Source organism: Anas platyrhynchos, chromosome 21 (genome assembly GCF_047663525.1).
Source record: "Anas platyrhynchos isolate ZD024472 breed Pekin duck chromosome 21, IASCAAS_PekinDuck_T2T, whole genome shotgun sequence".
NCBI lineage: Eukaryota > Metazoa > Chordata > Aves > Anseriformes > Anatidae > Anas > Anas platyrhynchos.
The window spans coordinates 13,301,111-13,321,741 of NC_092607.1; the positions used below are offsets into that span (position 1 = coordinate 13,301,111).

The 20,631-nt window shown below is 39.6% G+C and overlaps 1 protein-coding gene across 2 annotated transcripts in view; it reads left to right on the forward strand.

The window, feature by feature from the left end:
* VAPB (VAMP associated protein B and C) overlaps positions 1-17,988 on the forward strand; it is a 30,609-nt gene extending 12,621 nt beyond the window's left edge. Inside the window, exons 2-6 of one of the 2 annotated variants that reach the window (XM_038166193.2) lie at positions 2,898-3,050; positions 10,555-10,658; positions 12,785-12,865; positions 14,298-14,351; positions 16,735-17,988. In XM_038166193.2, the coding sequence (XP_038022121.1) occupies positions 2,898-3,050; positions 10,555-10,658; positions 12,785-12,865; positions 14,298-14,351; positions 16,735-16,893 (551 nt within the window). In that variant the 3' untranslated portion in view covers positions 16,894-17,988. Of the gene's footprint in view, positions 1-2,897; positions 3,051-10,554; positions 10,659-12,784; positions 12,866-14,297; positions 14,352-14,403; positions 14,581-16,734 lie in introns of both variants that reach the window. The other variant, XM_027473096.3, reaches the window with a different exon arrangement.
* Positions 17,989-20,631: the final 2,643 nt, after the last annotated feature.

Genomic DNA, 20,631 nt, shown 5'->3' on the forward strand with positions numbered 1-20,631 from the left:
AATATGACATCTGCGGTGTTTTTTTTTGTTTTTCGTCTTGGTACCTGCTTGTTTACATTAGGAGATCCCCATGGTTTGCATTAACACAAGTTGACTTTATCCTAACTGGCAGGCAGTTGTCGTCGGTCCTTGTGGAATATTCCCAACTTTCAGCACCAAATTCAATTTGCCGCATTCTTCCTTCTGGACAGCTCGCTCCCATGGCGACCCGTGTCAGATGATGCACATACAGACCCTGAGTTTCTCATAACTTTATCCTTGGGATGACACCAGTGGCATTTTTCTCATGATCTTTAAAAACATGGGAGAAAAGTGTTTTCTTGTTTGTTTTGTTTGTTTGTTTTAAGTGTGAAATGTCATTTTGGAAAGCACCCTGCCCTTAAACTTGCTGGGTTGGTGTTTACAGAAATATAAGCTTCGCTTTTCCAACAATATTGAAAACAATCACAAATACAGTCTTTTGGTTCAAGCTGGCTCCAGAAGCTCCAATGCCTCGCATTGAAAATCGAAGCTCCAGCATCGATGTGTGAGTCTCGTGTGGCCATTAACACCCAACCCACCCTTACCCAAAATGCTCAGATCCAGCTGTTAGAAAGCAAAGACCCATCTCCAGTACAGAATTAGGCTGTGCTTCACCCAGGGTCTGTTCTTACACACCCCAGCCTCCCCCCAAAAGCCTAACATCAGCTGTGATCCTTTAACAACAGCTGTCGAGGTCTCACCCAGCCGGAGCTGGCAGGCCACGGGCCTTGCTCTTAGAAGGCAGGTACCAGGCTGATAGTATTTCATTGCCGTGCCCTAATTACCCAAGCAGTACTCGGTTGTCTATTTCTTCTTCTGTTACGCACTTCAGAACACCTATAATGGTACTGTAATCCTGCGTTTGTCTGCTCCTGTTTGCTTTGCCTACGGTGTTTGGACAGCGGTGCCAGAAGGAGCGTGCCTGGCACGCGTCTGCTGCGAGCGGGCATCAGCCTCGCCGTGCAGTTGTGTTGGCTGATCTGTGAGACCTGTAATTTGGGGAAAATGCGTCTAAAAAGTTTCTGTAGCCTAGCGGACAGAAAAAGAGGAAAAGTCAAGCAGACAAGAAATGAGTTCAGTCTGCTGAAAGGTTTTGCTGCCAACGATTTCGGTATGGTCCGTGTTAGCAGTAAGTAAATCCATTTGGAAATTATTTTACATGCAGACTTTTGTCGTATTACTATTACAAACAGCAGCTCGAAGCTGGGGCGCACAAATCCCGCATGCATTCATGGATCAGCCAAGAAAACACGGCATTTCCCCGGGGAAATCTATCCCAGCACGCAGACTGGTGAAGCTGCCGAGGACGCAGCTGCGCACGTAGGGCCGCGGGCAGACGGCCCTGACCCTCCCTTTGTGCTGTGCTCGAGCTTCCTAGGGCACATCCATAACTCCAAGGCATCAAGTAATTCCTTCCGAAACATTAGACATCCCCCAGTTAGATCTACCTTGAAGATCTGCCACTGTCTTTACATACGTAAATGGTTGCTGGATTTTTCTGCTAGTTGAATGTTTTTAACAACTCCCAGCTGCTCTGCCCAGTTCTTTTCCATTAGACCTGAAGGCTCCCTGCCTGCAGTACACAGGCAGAACTCGTGTTTCATTCTCATTCACATCCTGATGTTTCATCACCAGGCCCAGATTTGGTGAAACCTTTGTCATCGGATATGAAAATTTCCCTGCTTCACTTTTTTTGCTGCCAGGTTGTGTTGTAAGGGCAGGGCTGGCTTGTTGGGATCATGGGCAGCGTGGTCCAGTGCTGCTGCCGGGGTGCCATCTCTTTGTGTTTAATTATCGCTTAAAACAAATTGGATTGAGGGTTATGGTTGCAGGACTGTAATCCTCGCACAGCTGTGTTAAGCGGCATTTTAGGAGATGAATTTGTCATGAATTAGAAAAGTAAGCAATCTTAAGTGCTTTTAAGCCAACCATGCTGCAGCCGAGGACCAATCCTATTTTCTGCAGAGAGCAGGAGGATGACGGGGGAATATTGTGTGTTTTTATTAGTATTAATTATAAAAATGATTATTTACTTTTAAAATTTTAGGACTTTCACTCCTGAATGTAGATGAAAATATTCAGGCATGAAGCTACTGTTTTTTATGCAGAAGACAGTTGATAAAATTGTGTTTGTATTTCTTTAATCTAAATTCTTTGTGATCGGAGCAAGCAGTGCGGTTGCACGCTACCTGCCTGATTTATCAGTGCCTTACAGAAAACCAGAGCCAGCCTTTCCTCTAACCGAAGGGATTTGGGCAGCTTCAGGTGGGCAGTGAGCCTACAAGAAATGTGTTTGCCTGCACTCGGTGTTGCAGAAGTTGACGATGGGTCGGAGCTGGCTGTGCTGATACAGAAGTCACAGCCAGTGCTGTCAGCTGCCAGGAACTTTCCTGTTTCCACGGGGTTATTTCCTGTCTCTGAGGCAGGATTTTGTTTATGAAGATTGCTTCTGATGTACCATTTCTAGCAGCCAGAACCATTTCCCTATACCCCACCTATTTTTGTCCACGCACAGATGTACGTGGTACCCTGCGAGCCTGCCTTTACTCTGGTTCAGTGTTGGAGGGGAATAACTGATACAGCACAGGACTTGGCACCGTTTGAATGCCATGTTGCTGTGTTGGCAGCACGTATACATGATCCCCCCCCTTGCTGTTTGCTATTAATGACCAACTTCAGCTGTGGTGCCATGAGCAAGCTGCTCCGCAGCCTTGTTGCATCCCGAGCTGCGTGCGCGGTTACCGTGCGTGCCACAGAGGGAAGCTGAACATCTCAGTACTTTGAGATTTGTGAGCAGGGATCTGGAGCCTGCTCAGCCTCTGCTTGAGGAGTGCTTTCTGTTGTGATTTAAAGGCTGCTCTTGCTCTCTTCCGCAGGCCCTTTCACAGATGTTGTCACTACAAACCTGAAACTCGGCAATCCTACAGACAGAAATGTGTGCTTCAAAGTCAAGACCACAGCACCACGCAGATACTGTGTAAGGCCTAACAGTGGAATTATCGATGCAGGAACATCAATTAATGTTTCTGGTAAGTCATTCAAGTGTCTTTTTTAGTAATTGAAAATAGCCTCATCAAATGAGTTAGTTCTTGGAATGCTTTGCCATCTGAAAGTATTTTGTGGAATGCTTGTAAAGGCAAGAGGTGGTGATTTCATAGGGATGCAGCCATTTCATCTGTCTTTACTTCCCTTATTCCTGGTCTAGCAGTAATGGGCTTGTTTTGACATCTTGTTTTAGGGCAGGGGGAGGGGGACTATATAAATAATTTATGTGGTTCCATAGCAGCCTTAGCCAGCCTATCCAAGTCGGTACCGCTGCAGCCCTGCCCTCCCTGTGGGATTATTTTTGTATGGCTAGTTTTTTGCCAGCTTAACTTCCTGAACCAGCTCATTGCAGGGTCAGACAAGTGCTTGGACAGGCACATTGAGGGAAGAATAAAACTGGGTGGACTGCAGCCACACAGCTTAGACTGATAGGCTTTTGCCAAACTGCCTAATATAACCAAGCAGTAATGCAAACATTTACTTTGCAGCCGTGCTTGTTTTGTGTTCCTTGGAGATGCTGTATGCTTTGGTGCTAGAAATGTCAAGTGACTAAATCTTTGCTGTTTCATAGGAAAAGTTAATGATTTTCTCTAATGAGTCAGTAGCTCTTGGCTTGCCTGAGTTTGGTAATGGAAAAACAAAGGAGTGCATTACATTGAAAGCATAAAGGACTGATAAGCTTAATAATCTAAAGAACTTCGTCAAAGCATTTAATTGTGTCAGGCTGCAGAAATTAAGTCTGACTTCTGAGTTACGAAAGTGATATCTGTAAACATGCAGACTTGTTTTACTATTTTTAATAAATTTTAATATTGCATAAGAGAAGCACACAAGGTACTAGCCTATGGGGAGCCCACCCCAACAAAAATTACTTACTGGTAGGTTGTGTGGTTTGCCATTAGTCTTACCAAACTTTCTTAACATGTACTAAGTAATTTTGTGAGCTATAACTACTGCTATGTACTTGGAAAAAAAAAAATCAAAATGTAAAAAGCAGGACTTAAGTTACTAATGCATAAAAGGTAAAATATTTGAATGCTTTGTTCTTGGAGACCTTGCTTCAACACAATAAAAACTGATCCCAAAAATACTTCACGTTATAACATTCAGAGACTCTAATGTTGTGAATCTTCTCCTATACGCCTGCATTTGCAAACTAACTGGTGTTTTGTCTTTGGGGATTCTTACTGTGTCGAATTAAGCGTGCATATGATTGCAGAATTGTACCTTGCTTGCACTTGGTATCTGGAGAATGTCACAGAGTGAGGAGATAACTGGTGTGCTGTGGTACCTACAGGTGGGACAGGCAAAGCAGTTCTGCTTCAGGAAAAGCCTAGCACGTATGCAGTAAGCTCTGAAATGACTGATATGTAAATGAAAAAGATCTCTAGAGAGGAATCGAAATTCTTTTAAACTACGGACAATTCCCAAGTAAAGCTGTCTGTCATCTATACTAGCTGCAGGCAAGCATATTAAATGCATTGAAATCAATGAAGCGATAAAGAAAATTAGTATGGTTTCTAGCTACAAATTATCTATATGCTATAAAGATGGCAATTCTTTTCATCTTTCAGATGAACTTTCAAAATTAAAAGCCCTTTTCCTTTGCTAGTACTTCATATACTTTTTGAAATGTTGTCTTGAGCTCAACATTGATTCTTTTTCTTAAACTTCTGCTTACAGTGACCCTTTCCTCTGTCTTGAGCAGTACATAGTATAGGCAAGTCTTGTGTGAACTGCAAGAATTATTATGCTACCATCATGCTTACCTCTTACGTGCTTTTCCAATCTTGCTCTTCATAGCAGCCTGCTGGACAGGATATGGATCCAGTCCAAGACTTGACTTAAAGTATCCAATTTTGAGAGATTGCTGTGCTTACTCTAAGTTATGCTTTGCTCTTGCTTACAAAGCTCTGAAAAACTTCCCTTTTTGATAATTTCCTTTGTGGTGATTTATGATTCAGTTTTGCTGATGGCTTTGGTATATTTAATTACAGAAGTCACATTTGTGGTGTACTTCCATGCTGCTCTTGACTTAGTAGTAATAAATAACCATGCTGAATTGCCAGCCCTTCTATTAACATTGCATATTAAAATGCAAGCAGTACATGTTGTTCCTCAGATGGTACGTTAAGTAATTAATATATTAATAGGTAGATATGTTACAGAACTTTCAGGGATTATGCATGTTAATTCTTCATTTCCTAAAATGTTCTAAATAGAAGCTGTCTTCACCTTGTGCTATGGGTGAATTTCTCTTTAGTAGAGTTGTATTCATTGCAGTCTTGCTTCTAGCTTCTATAAACCATGTGTGAGACGTAGTTTTGGTACTGAAGATGGCAGCATCATTGGTTCTGATTACCAAAGGGATTTATTGGATATGAGGAATTGAAAGGGGACTTTCATTAATTTACAAATCAGAATTGTTTTCAGATCCTTGGAAAAGGAGATGTTTCACCTCTGCTTTGGAGTAATACTGCTTAGGAACAGAGGATGATTTTGGATTTAATAAAGAGAAATATAAATAGAAAATGTTTTCTTTGCCTCTGAATCAGTTATTCTTCAGTCATGGGATTCAAGTCTCACATAAGGCATAAAAATAGGACTTGAATTCTTCCGAACCTGTATTTTAGCGGCGTTTTTGCTAGAAATTATTAGAATATAGCTCAGTAATAACTTCCAGACACTTAAGCTAATTGGGGTGTGTGTAGTTTATGCAATGAGAACTGCTGACTGGCGTTAACACAGTGGCGCTGCGTTGGTACTGCACCTTGTGCCTACAGAAAAATTCAGTGCCAAAGCACAACGGAGTTGAAGCTCTGGAACAATTTGTGTTCCTTAGAATATTACGGACTGACTGCTGCCTTTGGGGCAGCCTCTGTCTCCCTTGCACTGTAGCAACTGGCTGCCTGTTTTCCATACAGTCCCACAGGTGGATCCTATTTTGATATAAGCTCACAAGAAGGTGTTCTGTCCTTAGGCAGGCAGCTATCTGAACGTTATTTCTTGCTAGTATGTTGGCTCACTTAACACACAAAAACGCTAGAAAAGCAAAGCTTTCCTTATTCTAGTGGAGTGTCAGATTTTGGCTGCTTATGCCATAGCACAGCTTTTCCTAAATGCCAGCATTTAAGGCTCTGTCAGCATGCGCTGCTCGCTGCGATGTCAGGTTTGTAGTCCCTGTTTTCACCTGTTATATAATGGCATGTAATTTTAACAGCTGAGTTTATGTAACTGTCGGGAAGTGTGCGTATGTGCTGTCACCCTCTTTGATTGCATTTGGTCTGAAGCACTTGGAGAAGGGGATTTGCACACATTCTGTTTTTTGTTAAACATGCCTTACTTGAACAAAGATATCTGATTTTGCAGCTCCCAAGAGGCTGGAATCTAAATAAAAGGCATGAATAGATTACAAGGGAAAAAGTGAGAAAATACAAGCAGCTGCTGATGAGTCTGCAGCTAGGTGTATAACGGGAGAGATGAAGTACAGATGGTGCCGTGTGCGTGCAGCATCCTGCTGCACAGTGCAGAATGAACATGCTCCCTGGAAACTGGGGGAGGCTGAGGGCATCCTTGGGGGGATTTTTAGTCTTTTGTGAGCTTGCCTGAGTTGGAAAAGGCAGTTTGTGTTTTCCTTCAGGACTGTGCTGGTCACAGGGTCTGCCTCTTCCGCTAAGACATCAGCCCCTGCCATTCCCTGCACCCCCCAAGGCTACGTGGTGGTCCCTGAGTCAGGGGCTGATTTTGTCTGCTTGCTTTAGGAGAGTCTATCTTGATCTGCAGGAGTCAACAGTTTTCAGTGTTACTGCAATATTTACAGAAAGAGCTATGCAAACATGGAACAAACAAAGGGATGCAGTGGCTTCTGCCTGTTTGTTGATGCGGGTGTCCTTCGTTCACCTCCGGCACCGTGACCTTGAGGCTCATCCCTGTAGCAGCGTGGGTTGTTTGTGTGAAGGTGAGGCGTGGTAGTTCTGATCTAGCCAGACCATAAAGAATTTAATCCCATGTCGTATAGGAAAACCATTAATAAAGGTAGAAAAGCCACAAATAGACTCACAGACTACTGAGTGGGCTGCTGAAGAGTAAGCAGTGCTGCAGTGGATGGATAGCTTCTGAACTGCACCAGGAGGAAGTGACCAGTGATGTTTCTCGAGAATGATGTTTGGTATTAAGCTTGCTTCATGCTTTTGTAAGCAATTCTGGCACAAAGAGTACACTAAAAACCCTGATGATGACGTAAAGTTGGGAGGCTGAAGATATGCAGCTAGAACTAGGCGTCCTTGAAAGCTTCAGTAAGAGAACCAGGATGAGCCTCATTGCAAAAACTGCAAAATCATGTACTTGGAGAATAAAATACTTCTGCTGTAATTACAAGCTCGTTGAACAAAATGGGAGGGTTATGGGGATGTTGTGACTAATCATAGGGTGACCAAATTGTTAACATAACAACTAACATAACATAACACAACTGTGAGTAGGGCAAATGTAGTATGTACAATCAGTCTTGGTAATGGAAGAGAGAGCATAAATGCTATTGTCCAAGGCACTAATAAAATGTTGTGTTTGTATACATAGAGTAACTGACAGAGAGGAATTTGAGGCAGAGCAGGTGCAGAGAATGAATGGGGAGCCTGACCCAGAGAGGACTGGCAGTCTGGCCTGTTGGTTCACCAGGAGGCCAGGAGCTGCTGTGATTGATGCCTTGGAATGCACTGGAAGTAAAGGGCTCTTCCCCTTCTGTGATATTTAAGCACAAGGGCAGCGCTGGTCCAAGACCACGTAAACAGCCATTAATAAATTGAGATGGAAAGCAGGGGAAGGTTGCTGACGATCTGAGCAGGGAGACTTTTCTGTTCCTTCTGCTCTTCGAAGGGAGGGGTAGATCCTGGCAGGCTTTTAGAGCAGAGTGTGGCCTTCCATCTTCCTTCCTTGCTTCAAATTTCCTCTGCCCTTGATACTGATATTAGCTTTGCCATTAAACTGCACTGGGGAAAAAGGAGCATTTTAGCTCTGCTTTGCTATCTGTGGATCCTCGTGTAACAAATGAAGGCGTGTAACAGGAGCCTGGGAGCAAACTGGTGGCCGTTATGTGGAAACATTTCAGAACGGGATGTACGTCAGCTTGGTCCTTTGAATTTTGGAAAAGGCAACTGGGCTAGCAAGTACAACTGATGTTATTTCTTATTCCATTGGTCTCCCAATGGCTTTGCAGGTTTTGCTTGTGATGGGATGCTGTAGGGCCATCAGTGTGGGCAGAGGGATGCATATCCCAGCCACGTCCTGATGGATGCTGGTACCAGCGTACTTGAACCTCCTGTTAGTCATTTTGTTGGGTCACTGGCTTCTGATGACAGCTGGTCAGAAACTTCTGACCAGATAAGGCTGATTTTATAAGGTATTTTGTAGGAATGTGCCCTTTTCAGGTAGTTCTCGTGCAAGGTATGGAATTTCCAGGCAAAGCAAAGGAGCTGCACTCACCGTAGCCACTTCTCTGGCAACTAGGGCAGATCCATGGAAGCACCCTTTCACAGAAACCCCCAATAGTACGTGAATAAATGTTGAATGCTTTGGTTGCCTTTTGAACAAAGTAAGTATTTTTGAGCTTCCCATCTGGCTTACAAGACATTTGTTGAATAATTTGTGTCGATGTGGCTTTCGTGTATTGATCTAAAAATAAAGTGCTAACAACGTTTATACTGCCGAGCCCTCTCGAGCTGCTTGCTGTTAGGATTCGGTGAATGGAATTCAGAGCAGCACTCGTTTGGCGTTGAAGTACGGCTTCAGCACTACCACTGGGGAAATAATGATTTTCAAATGAGCTTATAGTTGCACTCTGCAAAGCAAACTGTTAAAACTGCAGGTCTGGATGAGTTCCAGAAACAGCGGATAGCTCTGACAACCCAGTTGGCTCTTCAACATTGTGTAGACTTGAAACAACAGCTAGGTGGCTACAAAAGGGACGAGAAATTATTTTGCTGATTTTCAGTGATGTGTCATGCAATGTTGAAATAACCGTGCTTTCACAGTTCAATCGCTTCTGTTTGGAAAAGGAGTTATAAATGCAGCCTGTTAATAACACAAATATTTATTTTGGACTAGTATTTGATTACTGCAAGGCAAGTCAAAAATGTATAATAATGTTCACAGCATATTTGAGACAACTGGCTGTCTTGCTTTTCCTGCAGCTTTAAAAGTCATTTGGTTGTTGATGGCCACAGACTGTGTGCATAATAAAGATGGCACAAGTGTAGCATATTTTGCTTATTGAAAGGGGCAGATTGGTTTGTTTTTTCTTCATTTGTAATAAATGGGATCTCTGGATATCACTTGTATACTATAAATCCCTGCAATTAGCACATGAATTTCAGCACATGTTAATGGCACTACTGCTTGAAAGCAATCCCAATTCTCGAACTGTTCACTGTGATTGAATTGAGGGCCTGAAGTAGCCTATGGGTCATAAAATGTGAATTTTTAATCCTTACACCATTTCTTTTAATGTTAGCAGTAATTGCAGTTCACGAAAGGTCATTTTAAATATCTTTTTTTTTTTGAGGGTGTGCAGCTTTTTGCAATATCTAATAACAAGTTTGTATAAAATACTTATTTTTTACATTTTGTGCTGTCTGATCTCAAAGCAAGTCCTGTGTTTTTTTAATATCAGTGTTAAATATCCAGGTGTCATTTGCAAAATGTAGAGGTTCTAAGTGACCACTGTGATTGAAAAAGAAGCCATGAAAGTTCCCAATATGTTAAAATAAATAAAAATAAAAAAATAAACTAAGGCACTCATCCCCTTCCCATACCATTCCTTCCCTCCCCCCTGCCCAACATTTCCTTTTTTTTTGGCCCCTGAACATAGTTCTCATTTAGCCATAAACTTTTCTCTATATTTTTAACAAGCTTTCAGCAACTTATCTTGGAAGGGAAGTAGCTGTACTTGATAAATATCATGAGATTTTTCTGCTTTGTAGAGGAGATTTGCATTCTGAATCCTCAAGGTTTAAAATCCTTGTCTTTGCCTGCCTCTGCAGCCTTTCTCCTGAACCATCCACAACACCGTGTGCAACTAATCAGAATGCCAGCTTGTTACTTCGGCCCCAGGGATGGAGGGAAAACACATGATGCTTTCTTTGAGAAATTTTTCCCTCTGTCCCAGAAGATATGTAAATTATCCTGTTCACTCTAAATTGCTACTACTATATTGCCATAGTCGTGGACAGAATATTGTATTGTGATCAGCATTTCCAAAATTCTCAAGACAAAAATTTGTGCAGACTGAAGAAGTTAGTTTCTATTACCTTTTTTTATTATTTTTTTTTTTTGAATGAAGTTCCTGATCTCAGCTGTTACTTCGGTCAGAGAGAGTTAACACTTGAAGTCATTTTAATGTCTTTATTTCTCAAATCTGTTAACTATATCATCAGTGCATGACTATGCATCCAAACAATGTTAACATAATGTGTGTTTTTTTTTTTCTTGCAGTGATGCTACAGCCTTTTGACTATGACCCTAATGAGAAAAGTAAACACAAGTTTATGGTTCAGTCTATGTTTGCTCCAGCTGATACTTCAGATATGGAAGCAGTAGTAAGTATAGAAGTCAATTTTAATTAATTTCATTCTGTTTCTATATTTTTTAAGACATTTTACTGCATTGCTTAAAGCCTGTTGCAGACAACACTGGAATGTTCCTTGAAAGCATGACTAGATTTCCATCTCTGGGCATGGTGAGGTTTTGTGTATTTGTCTGAAGCCTCAGGATTCTTATGTCAGCACTGTGTCTTTCAGCACAGCACAACAGTCTGTGGTTGCTTTCTTAAGAGGTTCCTGTCAGCAATGGGATACCAAGCCATGAAACATGCTAAGTAGTTGTAAATTTTTTTTTATATAAAAATGATTTTTTTTAAAAAAGGCAAACTTGGGCTACATATTCTAAGGATCAGTTCTGTGGCATCTCCTGTATTTTATGCCTTTGTACGCTGTCTCGAGTCTTCCTTTAAGCAGCTCCTTTTCACAGTAGGAACTGGGAGGATGGTTTACAAATACTGTTTTTTTCTTTATCCTTACTGTTGTGGCTTAAATGAACTGCCCTTATAGATCTTGTTCTATGGATTACAAATGAGAGTAACAGAAGCATATAAGTTCTGAAGTAAAGAAGGACAAAAATATGTAGAAATAAGATGGCTATGTTAAGGTGACCAAGAAAGAAAAAAGCAGTATGTCTGCTGGTGGTTTTCCTATAGCAATGAGATATTTGCTACTTCAAGGAAGCTTTCTCTGGTTTAGCTTTTGTTAGTTTGACAGAACATGTAGTAAATGTTGAAGAAACAATAAATTAGAAAAAAATGTCCTTTATTCTCTAACGTATACAGCTCTGTGTATGTTTGAATGTATATGTCTAACTTTAAAAAAAAAAAAAAACCTCAGAATGCATATCTTTTTTTTTTTTTTTACAGTAGTCTTTACAATACATGTCTTCTGAACAGCTCTTTAAAGCTGAGGCACTTTGTAGAGTTAAGAATTTCCCTTTTAGAAGGAGATTTATGGAACTGTATTTGTTTAATGACCTTAAAATAAGATCCAGTGGGAGAAAAAGCAATAGTAATGAAATGTCTGCATCACTAGAAGAATAATCCCGTCTGCATTTCTTTCTAACTCTACATGGTATAAAGTAACTCATTAAATTAAAATGTTATTCTGCTAGCAAAGAATATTTTTAAGGATCTAGATGGTCCTTTCAGTTTTCCAGAGCTCCTCACACCAATACCATTTCTTTTCCTGTAACATTTGGTCACTTCTCAGTTTTGTTACCACTCTCCAAGTATCTTCCTATTCTGGATAAACAGGTGAGACAAATTACTAGAATACTATAAAGCTTTCAACACGTCCCCAGCAGCCAACAAGCTCAAAATAGGATTCTGACTTCACCCACAGAAGAGCTGAAGTACTATTCAGCTATTTAGGATGGGTCAAATTCTTCTTCAGGTTGCACAGGGGTAAGCCATAATTTGACACCTACTTGAGATGTGCTGAGCCATACCGTGCTTGGCCCAGAAGTATGGGCAAAGTGAGGAGAAGCATGAGCACCCCAGGACATAAAATGTGGACACTTCTCACTGTTTACCACTACTGTTATCACTGCTACAAACCAATCTTTTCAGTTCAGGGTTATGGCTGATATTGAGCATAGATTTATAACTGTTAATCCCTATTAAAAATATTGGAAGGAAATTATATTATGGTAGACTCTTTTAATTGAAGAGCAAAGAAGGATGAGAGGGAGAGTTACCCATTTTGATTTGTAGTACATTTGTTATTGTTTAGGCATTGATGCTGAAACATAAGCAGGTGCAAAATATCATTCCCTTCCTTTAAATATACCCCTCCTGTCTTTTTTTATTTTTATTTTTTTTAAATCAGGACCATAGCTCCCCCTGTCTATGCTAATTACTCTTACACATTTCCCAGTTCACTCATAAATTACCTGTGAAAGTTTCAGACTATTCAGAATTATTTATTTTAAAATGTCTGGTCTGGTCTTTAACATTACTGCTCAATTATGTACTTGATTTTCATTTTTGGTCCTGTATATGGTTAATGGTAACATGATAAACACCTGTGGAGTTTTTCATGAGATGATGTGATTTGTTTATACAATACGCTACATTTTCCATGTGTCTTATTATACTCTGTTTAATATTAAATTATTACAGTGGAAAGAGGCAAAACCAGAGGAACTCATGGATTCGAAACTTAGGTGTGTGTTTGAGCTACCAGCGGAAAATGATAAGCCTGTGAGTATTTTCAGCTGCATATTGTGTGACTTAACTTAATACCACAGTAAATCATGTAAAATGGCATGTTTATACAGACAGCTATATAAGCAAAAGACAGAACCCTCTGTTTCACCGTCTGGATGGCATCCCTGTTTTAAATGGTTTTATTTTATGTTTTCAAATCCTAGTGATACTTAATATTACTAGCAGCTAACTTGAGCAACATGAATGCAACACAACCATAAGGAAATCTTTGAGTTGATCTTTCTTCATTGAATGAGATCACATAGGATAAAAATATTAAAACAAAACAAAAGCTGATTGATGTTCATTAGTGCTTCCACATAAGCTCCGAGCTTAATAGCTGTGAACAATACAAATTTGCCTGTCCAGCACTCCCCTTTTGCTTCCTTGATACGACACTGTTTTTTGCAAGTAAGTTGGTATACACCTAGTAAGGAAGATTTAAAAAAATGCAGTTAGGGGTTACGTTGCAATAAGCAGCTATAATATTGTAGGATCCTTTGTTAGAGCTATGAACACTGATCAATTTCTGAAGAAAGTGTGTAGTATTAAGCATAGAGCTGGTAATAGGCTGAGTAAACTGAGGAGTGTTTCCTAATACACAGATACTGAAGGCACAAGCACTATATATTGCACTGGGCAGCTTGTGATTACAATTACGTGTTGTTAAAATTGCACTGTTGTGGTCTCACTGTCTTCTCTACCTGCTCCAAAGAGTGAACACCTGCTCTAAAAGTAGGTGCTTCTGTATTGGGCCAGGGTGCTTTCTGCGTTTCCCATTTAGAGGTGTGACAAGAGGAAGGAAAGAGAATTTTTTTTTCTATAGTGCCTAAAATTTATTAGAGCAAAATAAAGCACAAGTACTAACAAGTTCTTCTGACTTTATAAATAAAAGCTTCATGTTAAAACTTTGGGGGCAGTTTGGGTGGGGAGAGAGCAGTTTGCTCTTGTTAGAGCTGAGCCTGTTGCACCAGAGAGGAACAGAGAGGATCCAAAGCCAGGAGAAGGAGGGGGCTTTGGAGCTTTGCAGCTTCTCTTTCCTAACTTGGGCTAAAAGTTCCTCAATCACCATAGAAAAACAGAAAGGTGGAGAGATGATAGCTATGGGGAGCGAAGAGAGAACTGCAGCAGAGCAGCTGGGTGCTGCCTAGCAATAGACTGGCTCTTGGATAGCTGCTGGTGTTGTGCTTGGAGAGGGAAAGGCGAGGGGAGCACGAGGACTCCATAAGCAGTGTGTGAGCAAATAATTCAAGTTCCTTTTCTTACTGTGGGACTTGGTGGGACATATTTCCTTTTTTACAGGACTGAAAACCAGGGGTCATTCTGTGTGCACTTATAGCTGCTGATCTGGTGTTTTCTGTGGAAAAACAGGAAGGGGAAGTGAAGCTTGCAGAAAGAAAAATGTTGCTTATTTCTTTTGATACAGGCACGTTGCAAGTGTGCACAGAAAATTTTACCTGATTCTCCTCCTAAGTATCAGGTTTGTGGTGTGGCGTTAACTAACCAAAAATCACTCTATCCTTTTTTAACAGCATGACATAGAAATAAATAAAATTGTATCCACAACTGCAACAAAGACAGATTCCTCTGTAATGTCTAAATCAATAAGTTCTTCTTTGGATGACTCTGAAGTTAAGAAAGTAATGGAAGAATATAAGAGGCTTCAAGTAGAAGTTCAGAGGTTACGGGAGGAGAATAAACAGTTTAAGGTAAAGAGATTTTTTTTTTCCAGGTTTACCCCTTTTTCGAAATATAGAATTCAAACTGAAAGGCTTGGTTACTTCTTTTTAGCATAATATTTTATTATTGTCTGTCAATTAAAAGAATGTAGGTTTCTCCCTGTAAAGTCATAAAAAAGTGTTGAAATCTGTGGTTCCTTCAAAAGGAATATTGCAACTCATGCAGTCAGAAACTGATTGGATAGCAACCCAAAGTAATAAATTCACATTCTTTTGTTTTTTCTTTTCCCATCTAATTTCCTGAGTCTGAAATCAGCATTTAGTGTTGGTCCTGTTCTCTCAAACTGATGGGAGCTTGAGGGCAATGTTGTACTAATATTAAGTTTTAAGTAATTGCACCTATAACGTTAGTTGAAATGACCAAAGTAACACAAATGAAAAGGAAATATGCTTCCTGTCGTATCCAGCACATCACTGTGAAACCAAACAGAAGGCTTTATCACCATGCTGGGGAAAAAAAAAAAGGTAGTAGTTTCATTTATTATAAATGTCTAGTTTCATAGATAACAGCACCAATAAAAACTTGAAATCTGTGAGTACTGGACATAAGTGAAAGGAACTCTTCTGTCAGCTCTGATGCTGCATGGCTGGCTGGTGCATGAAGAAATTATTTAAACATTTGTAAAACAATTTTGTTTTGCTTATAGAAATAGCATACGTGTACAGCTGAGACATACGCTTAGCTTTTCCAGTGTCTCCCAGTACTATGAATTCTAATTGTTTTTTTTTTTTTACAAGTCAGTCTTGAGTAAATCCTGTATGGGAGCTCACACCTTTGGTAACATCTTAAAACTGTGATCTCTGTTCCCTTTAGTGAAGTGTTAGGAACATCTGTAAAAGGTCAGAAAACAATGTTAAATTACCACCAGCCACCAAATGCTGCCAGTGTCAGACTAGATCTTGCTCAAGATGTTTAAATATTTAAAAAGAAAAGTTAAAATTTTAAGTTTTGCTTTCTAGCAGTAAAATTACCATTTAGTTAAACAATATCTTATTTTTTTTAATTAAAAAAAAAAAAAAAAGTCAGTTGTTCCCATCCAGATTTGTAGCAGCAATGAGATATCAGGTAGTCTGTGATTTATTTTTTTTTTAAATTTTCCTGAAGAAAATGAGCTGCCCCCTTTGAATTCAAAAGCGGAAAACCACTCACATAGACAAAACGTTTTGAATTCCTCTTACCTGTCAGTTTTTAGGGCTGCAGTAACTTTTATTACAATTTTATTTCTAGAGCGTTTTTTTATGTGTAGACTGGAGGCTTTTGCTTCAATAGCTTATACTTTTTGCACTCTCATAGTGTGTCACATAAAAAAGCTTAACACTATTGCTTCAGCTGTATACCAGTTAGGTCACAAAGCCTTGCTTTTTACCAGCTCCTAAAGTGATGTGTGTGTGGAATGGAGCGCGCTAACACCCAGCTGTGCTGCACAACACTTTAGATCAAGAAGTGTAGGGCATTGTCTCCACTTGAAATGATAGTATCTGGTGTTATGATGTTACTAAGTGTTGTACCATGCATCTTTCAATCAAGAAAGCTGTCAAATTCATGTCAAAAGAGCATCCTAATAGTTAACGTTAGTTCTGTGACAAAACTTCAGTATTACTATGGTGGAGGAAATAGTTTTCAAGTGCTGGCAAAAATTTGCTTGTGAAATCTCACTAGGGCAACGATGAATATAATTCCCTTAAAGCTACATATTTTTCACAACCTGTCTTAGTGAGTTATATTTTAAAACATTTTCCCCAACAGCATTATACTCGGGTTTACAGAGCAAGACGAGCGTCTTCATGCCATTCCCTTCATCATTGCTCTTAATGCTCTGGACCTGTCTCCAGACTTCAGACAAGTGTTCTTGCAGGCTTCCTCATTGCTTCCTCTATTACCTTAGCCTTACTTAGGGCTTATTTATTGCCTTTCATAGGAGAAAACTTGAAGAGAATGTATTTTTTTTTTCTCTGCCAGCAAAGCAGACAGATCTCCTCTCCTTAGGGTTATCTAGTGCATGGAACTCTAAATAAGCTGTAAATTAGTGCTCCCCTATTTTATTATTCACACCTAAAATAAATACAATGTGAATAATTAAAACTTTTTTTTCCAGTAGAAGTAAGCAATTTATCTTCCTGCAGGAAGAAGATGGACTTCGGATGAGGAAGGCACCCCAGACAAACAACCCAATATCTGCTTCTGCAGCTGCTGTCAAGGATGAAGGGTTCAGCTCCAGAATACTCGCTTTGGTGGTTTTGTTCTTTGTCTTTGGTGTAATTATAGGAAAAATAGCCTTGTAGAGGCAGCATGCTGGAAATTGTAAATTGATTTGATGGTTCTGCCATATCATTGGATTAAATTTATTCATAACAATGTTTAAAAAAAATTAATGTATGACATCTCACAGGTCTTGCCTTTAAATTACCCCTGCACAAATATTATGTAACATAATCTAGAAAGTTTAAAATGTACAATGAATGAGTGAATGAAAGAGAATAATCTTCAGTGATGAAGGCAGGAAGAAAATCATGATTTAACACTACAATGGAATATTGTATATGTCATTTTAAACATTCTTAGACCCTGGTACATGTTGCTGAATTACCTCTTTTTAAAAAAAGGGAGAAAAAAAAGGAAAATAGAAAAAACTATTCCTCCACTGCTGGAGCTGGCCCTATTGGATGTTTGGAGCTGGGTTAGGCAGGAGGTGTTGATAACTTCTGTAAAATACGTTAATCCACCATTCTGCTCATAAATTTAACAGTTTCTGTCAGTGTCTTCAACTCTGTGCAAGTTACCAATTTCTTGGCACTTAAATGAATAGTGAGAAGCTGAGAAGAATTGTATGTGGCAATGCTGAATGTGCTAGGCATCATTAAGAGGCGTATATTGACTGGTATGACGCTCGTTTGGAATAAAGGTCAATGCCTTGTTCTCATGAAGGGACCAAGCTACATTGCTGTTGGTTCATTTAGTTGAATTAAAATGTTATTCAGAGATGTTTAATGCATATTTAACTTATTTAATGTATTTCATCTCATGTTTCCTTACTGTCACAAAATTGACTAATACTATATGGTATGAAAAGACACCTGTTCTAAAGCCAGTGACTAGAGCTAAAAAACTGCTGCTGTAGTGATGCGAGATTCTTCTGCCTCCTGGTGTTTTGGGCACTACACGTAAATTGTTGGGAGTTTTGATCATCCAAGCATTGGAGAAACAGTGGTCAGGAAACTGTTTTTGTATGTAAATAAGTCTATCTAGGGGAAAAAATATTAGTAGTAAACTAGTCCTATGCCGTAAAAAGACCAATCCTGTTTGATGATGTAGCATCTAAAAAAAAAAAAAAAAAGAAAAGAAAAAAGGAATTAAATAAAGCCCCCAAATTAATGTTTCTTTTGTTACTTTTGTCATGTTCTCAGTTTCGGGGGGGAACAATGTTCTCTGTCAACTGAAGTTTGTTTATGGCATAAGGAAACTAGCAGCCATGTTTCAGGAATTTATTTTTTTTTTCCAGCCTAATTTTAAAATCGGTCTGAACAGCCCCATCCTGAGCATGCTTTACTGATTTACCGTGAAATGTGTTCGCAGTAACTGTGCTGACTGCTGAGGTACTGCATAACTCCTCGTTTGTCAGCTTAGTTGGATTCAGTAGTCAAGACACTTGATAGCGTATTGAAAGTGAAGCTAAGGTAATTTTGTTTCTAAGCATACTTGTATTACAAAAAACATAAACTCTGTGTTGGACTTCAATAGTTGAAATAGGTTTTGAGCAAGTGAATTCTTGTGTAATCCTAGATGCTAGGTTCAGAAACTGTTGCTGACAAAATTTTTGTAACACCCTTCAGGATTATGATACATCTGTAAGAAATGGCTTCCTCCATTCCTGCGTTGTTCCTGTGTTTCCTTGAGAAAGGTGTTTGGGTGGCAGGATGTCTACTACACTCTTCCTACATCATTGACCTTTATATTTGTTTCTCAACGGTTTCTTGTTTTGCAAGTGCAAATAAGTGAAATTTTATCTGAGCTTTAATAAGAAAATGGACTCGGGGAGGGAATGCTAGCTGGTGTGTTCAGCTCAGGAACACAACTCTGGAAGTACCTTTAGGAGAACCCAACAGAAACAAGAGGTCTGTCTTTATTCCTTTAAAGTGTTAGTGCCTTCTTGTCTGCTCGGGATGAAAGGGGCGAAGCAATTAAGGTGTGCCTGCAAAGGCCAGGGAAGTGGGAGATGAGCTGGAAAGAACGAAGCCGCAAGTTCAGTGTGACAAATTGGGCAGAACCGATCAAGAAAAAGATGCTTTCTGGGCTGTAGAAGCTAATGAAAACTTTCCCAGGAAACATGGTAAAAGAACCCTTTCAGACAGAAAAGTGATGTAAGTGATGCAAAATTAGTTTTCGTGGCTTTGAAGAATGTATTTGAGAAAATGTGCGCTGAAGGGAGACTGGACTACCCAGTACTTTTAAAGGGGCTGTAAGCATCTTTACCTAGCTAAGAATGTTATCAAAACAGGTAAATTCCTAATTTGCTTTTATTTTTTATTTTTTTTTTTTTTTTTAAGAAAAGGTATAAACTTGTTTTGGAGTCCTTTGTTCTGCTGAAAAACACCCTCAAAAAAGTGTTTAAAAGAAATTTGCTGTCTTTGCAGGGCAGAGGGATCGAAGCGTTAAACTGGTCCCTTGTGAGTGTATCTAATAACGTGCCAGGCAAATTTTACACACAGTTAGCTGCTGAAGTTGGTTTGGCATGGGCAGCTCCCAGATGAAGTGGAAAGTCAGCAGAATGTCTGTCCTCCTTCCAGTGTTCAATAGTCACACTTCTCAGTGATCTGTGACAATTTGGAGCTTCAAGTCATTTGTGAGCAAAGCTGTTTCTGTTTGCGCTCCAGGATTGCAAAGAAGTCCAGCAAAAAGAATGCTCTCATGCTCTTCTTGGTGCCTTACAAAGGCACAGAGACCAACACACGAGGGACATTAGGTAGGTAAGGATCTGTTGATAACAACCGTAGTCTGCAATAGGAGCAGGCTCCCATTATCAGTCCAAAACATAAATTTAACTTTTTATATTTTGGAATTCTAAAAAAAAAGTTTGAGGTCTTTTCCTAGCCATTTTTGACAACAGCCTAAGCAGGCAGTAGCTCTGAATTGTATTGATAGTGCTTTGCTTTTGCTGGGCTTAAAATAAAATGACTGTTCAGTGGAGTCCGTATTGCCTGTCTGTTTGACCAGGCCCTTCGTTCATATGCAACAGAAATAAAACTAAAAATATTTTTTCTTGCGAAGGCTCATAAAAAGCCAGCTTGTGGATATATTGCAAAAATAATTTCTATATTGGATGGATGTTCTAAAGCCACTTTGTTCTCTTACAAACCATCCTTTATTTGATGACATCAGAAATGCTTTCCTGAAGTATTCATAGAAAATGAATTCTTCTGGAGGGCGTTGTAGATCTCAGGAAGTTATGCATGACACACAGCTTATAAATAGGATTATTGTCTGGTGTCTTTGCACAACACCAGATATTGGAAAAATGATAGGAGAAACCAAGTTATTACTTCTAATCTAGTTGTTGTCCGTACTGTTCTTTTAGGTTTACTGTTAATTTTCGAGAAGCCGGTAGAAGTTGCTTGGGTCTCTGCTTTGTGGAGCTTCACACTCCTGACCGCCCTCTTTGGGTCCACAGCACAAACAGATGGCTAAAAGGGCTTGAAGTCTAGTACTGAGAAATGATTGAAAAAATAACTGTGAAAATAGTTAAAATCACATCTTAAAGTAAATGTTCTGTGCATGAATGATCATAATTATTGCTCTGCATTAGCAGTCGCTGAGTGTGAATGCACAGCTATGGCAATGCATATGCAGGCTGGGCCCCCGGTTTCAAGCTGTTGTTAAATAGCCCTAGGGATCACAGAGAAAGTTAATACCGTGGATGTCATGTCGAGAGGGATTGATGTACCATAATGTAATTTTCTAAAAATACAGGATTGTAATAGCTTGGTAATGGTATTCCATGTTAACTTTTTACCAAAATGCTGGTA